This window comes from Pyricularia pennisetigena, chromosome 2 (genome assembly GCF_004337985.1).
Source record: "Pyricularia pennisetigena strain Br36 chromosome 2, whole genome shotgun sequence".
NCBI lineage: Eukaryota > Fungi > Ascomycota > Sordariomycetes > Magnaporthales > Pyriculariaceae > Pyricularia > Pyricularia pennisetigena.
In genome coordinates this window covers 5321263-5331885 of record NC_043741.1, presented here as the reverse complement: position 1 = coordinate 5331885, position 10623 = coordinate 5321263, and the positions used below count along the sequence as shown (strand labels likewise).

General features: G+C 33.3%; 1 protein-coding gene across 1 annotated transcript; it reads left to right on the top strand.

Annotated features, from left to right (window-relative positions):
* Positions 1 to 9198: 9198 nt before the first annotated feature.
* Positions 9199 to 9381, top strand: PpBr36_01470 (uncharacterized protein; the record flags this gene model as incomplete). The annotated part of the gene is made up of 1 exon (XM_029888656.1): positions 9199 to 9381. A coding segment is annotated over one exon (183 nt), but the record flags the coding sequence as incomplete, so codon positions are not given.
* Between the last annotated feature and the right edge of the window lie 1242 nt (positions 9382 to 10623).

Genomic DNA, 10623 nt, shown 5'->3' with positions numbered 1-10623 from the left:
CGAATAAACGCGTCGTTAACCGTAATTCCGGTCCTAATAATCCGGAAAATTTTTAAAGGATAACGTTTATACGTCGATTATAAAATATTAAACGCTATTATAATATAGGACCGGTATTTTTTACCATTAATTAAAAAAATATTCCGTTTTTTATCCGGAATAAAATGGTTTATTAAAATAAACGTGCGCGCAATTTTTTATAAATTACACGTAACCGAAAGGGATAAATATTTTATAATTTTTCGTACAAAATTTGGATTATTCGAATAATTGGTGTATTTATTCGGATTAACGGGCGCCCCGGCCACGTTCCAACGATATATTAACGGCGTCCTCGGGAATATATTGGACGATTATATATTAATATATTTAAACGATATTTTAATATATACGTCCGGTTCCAAAACGGATTATTAGCGGAAAATCACCTATATTTTGGGAAAATTGAAAAAAACGGGTTTAAATTTGGATTTCGATAAAAACGCGTTCGCGGTTATTTCCGTTAAATATTTGGGGTTTATTATATACGCCAATATAAACGTGGAAACCGATCCGGAAAAATTACGCGCGATCCGGGAATAGGAAACCCCGACGAAATTATAAAAATTGCGCGGTTTTTTAAAATTCGCAAATTTTTACCGGGATTTTATAAACGGGTATTCGGGTTTAACGGCGTTTTTATTTCGATTTATTAAAAAAGGAATACCGTTTAAATGGATACCGGAAAAAAACGCTATTTTCGAAATATTTAAACAAATATTTTTGCAAATGCTAATATTAACCCAATGGAGCGACGAAACGGAAACGAAAATAAAAACGGATTATTCCGGCGCAATTATCGGGGGGGTATTAATACAAAAAAGGAAGGACGGGTTATAGAAACCGGTAATATTTTATTCCGTTAAACTAACGACGGCCCAACGTAATTATATTATCCACGATAAAAAATTGCTCGCGGTCGTCCATTATTTACAAATATGGGAAACGGAATTACGCAATATCCGTTTTCCTTTTATTATTTTCACGGATTATAAAACGTTCGAATATTTTACGAAACCGAAGGTGGTATCGGAACGGTAAATACGGTGGGCCGAAATCCTATCCAAACTTAATTACGTTTTAAAATACCGACCAGGGAAATACGTAATAATCCCCGACGTATTATTAAAACGGGAGCAGGACGAAATTAACGAGGAAAAACGAACGATAATATTACGCCCAATACCCAGCAAAACCATAATCGGTATTTTTTAAATATTATTATAAAATATATTACCGGCGGTCCCGGAAAAAATATTTATTTTCCAATAATTTTATATAATAAAATTTTGGAACGAAATAATGGAAAAAAACCCAATATACGCCCGCAAACGTAACGCGGTTTAATAGGATATAAAACGATTCCCACCCGAAACCGAAACGATAATATAAATAACGGATTATTTAATAAACGCCTCCGGTACGTTATTATATAAAAACCGTTTTTAATTACCCAATTGGGAACCCCTAACCACGGTAATTTTACAACGAACCTACGAATCCCCAATAATTAATTATTGCGGTAAAAATAATATATTTATAATCCTGGTTCGAAATTATTATTGGGACGGGATAACCGAATATATCCGATAATTCGTACGCAATTATAATATATACCGCAGGATAAAACTATCGAAACAACGCAAATAAAAATTATTATAACCCTTACCAATACCGGATAAATTTTGGAAATAAATTTCCATCGATTTTATAACGGATTTCCTAAATAATAATGCAAACGCGCCGCGTTATATAATAATTATAATTAATAAATTTTCCAAATATATCCAATTAAAAATAATAAATTCGATAAAAACCGAAATTTGCGCCGCGAAATTCGTTTCCACCTAGTGGCGGTTTAAAAGTTTTTTTAACGCGATTATATTGGACCGGGGGTCGGATTGGGTAAAGGGTTTTTGGTCGGAATTGTACCGATAAATAGGAATTTTACAATTATTATTAACGTTTTACCACCCAAAAACGGACGGGGGTACGGAACGGATTAATTAGGAAATATAATATTATTTAAAAGTTTTCGTGGTATTTGACCAAATAAATTGGCCCGAATATTTACCGGTTATTTAATTAACGTTAAATAATAGGAATTCGTTAATTACGGGAATTAATTTTAATAAATTATTATTAGGATATAAAATAAACGCGGTCCCGGTAATATAAATAAACGGACGACCGGGTTTTACGCCCAAAAATCGCGCGAATTTGTTTTTATAATATTTTAAAAACGGTATAAACGTGGCCCACGCCGGTATAATTTATATATAATAACGCCAAAAAAAACGCGAATAAAATACGGAAACCGGCGGACCGTTTCAAAATAGGGGATAAAATTTTTTTTAATTTACGGAACGTTAAAACTAATCGCCCGAATAAAAAGTTTAATTTTTTAACGAATAAATATACGGTCGTGGCGATTTTTATATTATTAATAATTACGTTAAACGTCCCGAAAAAAATCCACCCCATTTTTTACGTAAAATTAATCGAAAAGGCCGCGGACGATTTATTACCGTCCCAAATTCGTACCGATATTAAACCCGGCCCGTTATTAATTTTATCCGATTTAAATAACGAAACCGCGGAGGAATGGGTAATGGAGGAAATTTTGGCCGCGAAAAACGTAGTGGAAAAAGGACGTAAACGCAAAATTTTGGTAAAATGGAAAAAATACGATAAATTTATATAAAAAAATTTGGTAATAATGGAAAATATACGGGTATTAAACGAATTTAAAACAAAATGGGGGCCGGTCCAAACAAATAATAACCCAATATTAAAACGACGTTAATAATTAAATATTTAACCGGATTAGGGATTTATTATAATTAATTAAAAAATCGACGATTCCCCGGAAAAAAAACGACGCGGTAAATTTAAAATTAATATTAATTTAACCAAACGTACGGTAAAAAAAATACGTAAAATTAAACCTTTTACCGGGGCGAAATACAACGAAAATAAACCGATAATTATATAACCCGCGCCCATTTTTGGGGCGACGTGGCTATATCCCACCCATTTAATTTTCGAATTAAATTAATATATATAAAACGAGGCGATAATTTTACGCGGCGATAAAATATTAATTAAAAACCAAATTATACGTTTCCAATTCGCTATCCAGGTTTCCTTTTTTTTTATTTCCTTTTTTTATTTCGACGTCCTTTTTTTTTATCCCATTATTTTCCGCGTTATTTTTAAAAACCGGGAATTCCTATTATTCGGCGAATTGGTTAACTTTCCGCAATAGGGCGGTATAACGTCGGGTAATATTTTCGATTAAAAAAAATTTACGACGGGATTTTCCAAAAAACGGGTTTTTGTTTATATTACGACCAAAAATACGAAAACGCGACGAAATAGGGGTACGGGGACGCGAAAAACCAAATATATACCGAATTGGGGTACAAATAAAACGAAACGCGACGGGGTAACGCGAAAAAAAAGTTTCGAAACGTCGGCGGGGCGTGGTAATAATAAAAACGAAAAGGCGTGGGGAATACGCGGGGCGGAATTGGCGTACGGGAACGGCGGGGGAAAAGGTTAGGACGGTAATTAAAACAGCGAAGGCGTTATTATTTCGGCGCGCTTCTTGCAGGTTTTTTTTATAGCGCGACGTATTACGTTTTTGAAAAAACTTTTAAAAATTAATAACGTTATCGAAATAATTAAATATTAAAAAAATTAAACGCATTTCCAAATAAATAAAACCGCGCGCGAAAATTTATACCAATTAACGGTTATAATTACCACCGTTACGAAAAAAAGTATTAAATATAGCGGTAAAAATAATAGTTTTGGTAAAAGTCGTTACGGCCCCGGAATTCGCTATTTTATCCTATACGTCCTAATAAACGCGGACCCAATTAATATACGCGGTAAAAAAATTTCGAAACAGTACGGTATTTTTACCAAAGATTTTTTTATTATCCACGACGGTATTTTTAATTAAAAATTGGACGATATAACGATTATTATAAATTATAGTTTTTAATTCCCGTAAACGGCGGCGGAGGATAAAATTAAAAGCGTAAACGGTTTCGCTATAATAATAATATAATTTTTTAATATCGCGGTATCGCTGGTAATTAATACCGTTAAAAATAGGGCTATATTCCCAAACCCCGTTAATTTTGGACGTTTTTATATAAAAAACGCAAAAAATAAATATATTTTCCGGGGCGGTATATTCGTCGTTATTTAAATTACCCTGGAGTTCCGCGGTACCGACGGCGCAACGAAAACGTTGCGAATATAAATTAGCGATACTATTTAATCGGTATTTAATCGATACGATTTATAAATAAACGGCCGTTATTATTATAGGACGAAGGTAATTAATTACCACGGTGGGGAGGCCGGCCACCTTTACCACCGGTATTGGTTTGTCCAAACGTTATTTGGGACGCGATTAAAAAAATAAAAACCCGGGATATAATAACGACGCGGTAGCGATAAATAACGATATAAATAATAAATAGGAACGAGCAAAACGTAAAAATAACCGAAATAAAGGTAATATAAATAAAAAACAAAACGAAAGGAAAACGGGAAAAATCGATAAAATAATAAAAAAGGGAAGGAATAAAAACGAAAAAAATTCGAATGGAGGAAAAATTGGAAGGTAAAAGGGACCAGGACGATAACGCGAAAAAAAATGTAAAAAACAAAAACCGTAACTATTACGGGAAAGGAATTGTACCAATAAATAAACGAACTTATACCGCCTAAAGTGAAAGGAAGGTAAACCGCGACAAATACCCGCAAACGGCAAATACGATAAAAAAACCGCAATATTACCGTAACCAAAGGTAGGAGGGCAAAACCCGATTACGGTCCTACACCGCCCAAAATAAAAAGAAGGTAAACCGCGACAAATACCCGCAAACGGTAGGTACGATAAAAAAACCGCGATATTACCGTAACCAAAGGTAGGAGGGTAAAACCCGACTACGGCCCTACACCGCCCAAAGTGAAAGGAAAATAAACCGCGACAAACACCCGCAAACGGTAAATACGATAAAAAAACCGCGACATTTCCGTAACCAAAGGTAAAAAGGTAAAACCCGATTACGACCCTATACCGCCCAAAATAAAAGGAAAATAAACCGCGATAACCACCCGCAAACGGTAAATACGATAAAAACGCCACAATATAACCGCAGTTAAAAACGGGAGGACAAAATTCGACTACGGATTTATACCAATTAAAATTAAAAAAAAGCGAATTATAATAACCGCCCGTAAACGGATCCGGGGATAAAAAACCCGCGATATAACCGCGGCCGAAAATAGGAGGGTAAAACCCGACCACGGGCTTATACCGCCCGGAATAATGGACGGGTAAATTATATTAGGATATGCGCCCGTTGGATTGCTTTTATATTTCCAAATGGGGATTATACCCGATAAAAAACGGGCGAATACGGGTTATATTATGGATTTATATTTAAAACACGTATTACGTAATAAAATATAAAAGCGGGTTAGGGATAATATATAAGGGGAAAGATATTAGCACGACCCGGATATGCACTTTTTCCTCCCTTTTCCCCCAGCGTTAATAATAATACCAACAAGGATATTTAACGGTCTCAAGGCCGTTGGCTTACCCTATAATACAAAAAATATAAAAATAATATAAATCTAGTATTTTTTATTATAAAAAAATAAAAAGGGCCGGTATTGTAAATTGGGTTTCACGTTAACGTTTATTTATATATATAATCCACTTTTACAAACTTTGGTTTTATTAATGTTAAAATTGGTAAAAATATAAAAACATTTCGATTGCAAAATATATATAAAATTGGATACACTTTACTTATCCGCATATTTAACGGCTAAAATAATTAAACAAACGTACAAAAGTGTAATATTATATTGAATATATATTTGCCACCCCCCACGTGCAAAAACCATAAAATTTGGCTGCAAAATAACAATAATATAAAATTAATTAAATGAAGCAAAAAGATTTATAAAATACACATTTAGCATTTTCTTTTATTAAACAATTTTCAAAACCGATATTATAGGCTGGATTGGATTTGGACGTTTGTTTATATACGTAATCGGACTTCTGAAATTTTGGTTTTATTATCGTTAAAATTGGTAAAAATATAAACGAATTTCGATTGTAAATTATATACAAAAAAGTATATATTTTGCCCATCCGCCTATTTAACTGCTTATATAATTTAATATATGCACCAAAATTTGATATAACGATATATAAACATATACGACCCACTACGTGTAAAAATTATAAAATTTGGTCAAAAAATAAAAATAATATTAAAAGAAATCGAAAATCGAAAAAAAAATCGAAAAAACAGTACCGCCATGAACGGATTAAGGGCAAATGGTATCGAATTCGGCCATTATAGCAGATAATAAAATAAATCGCATTGCTGCTAATAGCGGTGTTAAACGTTATTTTCAACGATAATTTATTTTTTCAATATTATGCGTGGTTATGGAATAATAAAGGAGTTTCAGTTAAAAAAAGGCCAAAAATACCGCTATAAACGGCGAAAATCGACAAATTGTCCTTAGACCTGAACTAAAGCGTTTTTTGGATGGACCCACAGGTATATTGCAAAGCCGCAATTGAGCCACGAAGTGGAGCGAAGCGAACGGAGTGGATCAATTGTGGAGCTTTGGGCTTCAGGGATGAGCCCTGAGACTAACAATTTTTACGAATTGAAAATCCATTTTATGCAAATGTATTCCAATCGCCCCAACGGTTTATTTAAAGTAATGTTTTAATTAATAATATAAAATTTATAATTTTAAACGCCGAAATAATTACCAATATATAAGTCCTAAATTATAGCAATAACTTTTATACGAATATATTAAAGGTATATACGGAAAAAAGGACCTGGTTTATTTATAACAAATTAAATTAATTTAAAAATTTGTTTTATAGCATAAACAAAGCATGGAAAAGGCATGGAAAAAGCATGGAAAAAGCATGGAAAAAGCATGGAAAAAGCATGGAAAAAGCATAAAAAAGGCATGGAAAGGGTATGGAAAAGGCATGGAAAGGGCATGGTATAATTGGGGAACGTAGCTATAATTTGTGAAAATTTTGTTCTAGCAACGATTAATAAACCAATTAAATTTTAAACCCAGGTTTACGCGTTTTTGGCGCGTCGTGCACGAATTTCCTCCAAAGAGATTTACCCGAAAAATCCAATCCTGCCTAAATTTCCACGACGCTAAATTATGGAAACGGTACGTAATATTTATTCGATTTTATTATAATTATAGTTTCTGTTTCGGTAAAATTTTCCAATATGTATCGGGAGTTTTCCGATACCGGAAATGCAATACGGGGTTTCGTTTCCTGTTAATAATAACCCAGGATTCGTTTTGCATTACGGGAATATTTATTTATCCAATTATTAAATTGTATATTAGTGTGGCCATAATTGTGAAAATGGGTCAAAAACGAACGAATATTTTCCTAAGGAAAAAGCAAAAAATTGCAAGCGCCACGGTAAACGCGGTATGTTAAATTAAATTCATTCGAATGCCCCATAAATTTCGAAAATTTTATAATATATTAATACGCATATTCATGCGATTTTAATATATTATAACCTTTTTGTGAGGAGGTTACGAGATAGAATAAGCTTAATCTTGAACGCGGGGGAAAAGTGGATCACGTATAAGGCTGATGGAACGTTGAAATGGCAGATAACCTTCTGCTAGCGGGTAATAGAAATGATATATTGTTGTTGCACAATCGATTCGTTGAATCGTTGAATCGATAAAGGTTATAAAGGTGATAAATCTAAGGCTAAGTTATAAATTACGTGTTCGAATCCGTAGGTGCAGATCTTCGATCCGGATGTCCGGAATGCGGGGTCACGTCACATGATTTGCCCTTATTCATGTGATTGACATGCCGACCTATTGAGCCCAACGGCCTATTGTGCTTATGCATGCACAGAAAATCTGCGACCACAACGCCATTCGAACCCACGCACTTCAACGTATATATGATATAGATTATGGTACGTGCATTATACCACTAAGCTAGATTGAATATGACGTATTTGTTTTGTTGTTGAAACTATGAACAAAGACGTAATATATAAAGCTTTGTGTGTATGAACGCGTATACGTTTTATTTGTTATTTATTTATTTATTCGATGCAGGGTGACTAATAAAATTAGCCCGTGCTAGCCGTTATAGAATAATGCAGGGTAGCTAATATAATTAGCCCTGTGCTAGCCATGTTCACACTTTTAGGGCGGCAGGGTTAAATTATTACTTTATTTTTTTTTGCTTTTATTCGTTCAATTTAAAACCAATTATTAGTAAATACAACGTTTAACAGCCAAAAACTGCAATATTTGCCCGGATAATAATGGTAATTCACTACCGCGTACCGCTGTTACAGGGGTGGTATACGCTGGTCCCGGGTTTGGGTTAGGCAGGATTTATTCGGCAGAAAAACTCGTATTAATACAAATTAATACAATTTTATTATGGGGAATTGGAACTTGAATGTACGGAGGATTAAAAACAATAATTACAATATTTATTGCATAATATAATAAATTAAATCCCGAATAAAATAAAGCTAATATATTATTATCCACACCACTTTTGAAAAATTTAGGATTACATTATTTACTACCAATAATATTAAATAATCTTTTGGCAGCGAAAACAATAAAAACCAACTAATTTAAGAACTATATAATAATATAAATTTATAATGTTTTTGCTAAAAATAACCCCAATTAACGGCCCGCGGCTGCTTTTTTATTTACGCCAATTACCCTTTGCTTAAGTTATTCACCCTTCCGCCAAACTTTCCTTTCGCCGTATACCTATAATTGGTTATAACCCTGGTAACTCTTAACCGGGATTCGGGGGAATTGTAAGTATTACGCGGTCGATTTATTAATTAACCTAACGCCTGGAGCTTGGAAGCAGCACACATTAAAACATTTATCGTTCCATAAAATAATTCCTTTTTTTTACGTATTTTCCGATAATACCATCTCTTTTTTACGTTAATCCAATTGTTTTGCGTATAAACAATATTTAATTAAATATATAAAACCGGTTGGTAATTAATCCAATACCTAATATTTTTTATCTTTCCATTCCCTTAAACAAGGTATAAATTCTTTTATAAAATAAAATCAAAAAACGTCGGAAAACCATATTTCGAAAATTTAAAAAGCTACGGTTATACGAAACTCGTATATATATTATTTTTAAATAAAATAACCAATATTTTACCTACGGTTCCGAAAAAATTTAACATTGGCCACCGTTTCCAAAAACACTGGTAAATTCTGGTTTAATATTAGTAGGCAAATCGCAAGTTTTACCCATATTTTACCCTATTAGGAAAAAAATCATTTATTACCAAAAAAATACGCACCTGGTACGGTTTTTTATAATTAAATACGGCGTGTTCCGATTTAATAAGTAATTTTAAAAACATTAAATAAATAGGGCAATTATTAAACGTTACGTTCCAAAAATAACTGTAAATTGGGTTTTTAATATGAACTTTTGGGTTAGGTTACGCTGTGCATAAATTTTACCAAAAGTAATAGGTGCGAAAATGGGGCGGGGCGCATTCGATTAGTTTACCTACGCGCTTAAACGAGCCGCGATCGGTATAAGATAGTAATTATCTGTAATTTAACCCATATTGCAATCCAAACACTTTTAAAAACTAACTTTAATAGTAAATTTGAAATAATAATTTTATAATAATGGGCGAAATAATAAACGAACTTAGATTTTGAGGGTATTTGTGAAATTCCCGAAACGTTTTCCTGGTTAAATCCACAATTATATACCTGTTAACAATATGTGTTGCTAACAGGGGGTTAGGCATTAGCCTAGGTGCGGCGTGGTGCTAGTTGCGTTGTAAAAACCTGTAATTACAGGGTTTGTATACACTAAATTCACTAATTTTGGGATTAATAGATTTAATTCATTAATGGGGGAAACTTTGCTTTATCTCCCTTACAAACTCTCCGACATCGAAGTGGGGGTCCGCACGCCAGAAAACGTTCCGGTACCGCACACGATTTTCCGAAAAATTATTTTATATGCGTTGTTAAAAAAACACCCTCATTTCCATACAAACCATTTTTGGGTTTGCACTAATTTGCTAATTTAGTAAAAATTTCGACCCGGTACAGGGTAGCTGACTCGTAAATGCAGGGTGGGTATTAAACCCGGTATAGGGTGAAACCCCATTCGCTGACTTTAAATCGCAACTCCTGCAATACACAAAATATAATAGAAAATCTGACAACCTTAACAGCCCCATTTCGGCACTATCTATTATGGCTTATATACAAATAAAAGTGGACCCATTACATGCTAAATAACGCATATAATTAACAATACCCTTCCGAATTCCCATGCAAATTTAAATAAATAAATACATACATTTATAAAATAGTTTTTTAACCCCAAAAAAGGTGTTTATAGGGTTACCGCATTTTCGGTATAACATTGGTTAAATTATAAAATTAGGGTTTAAGGAAAATGTAATCAATATGCGTAATTTG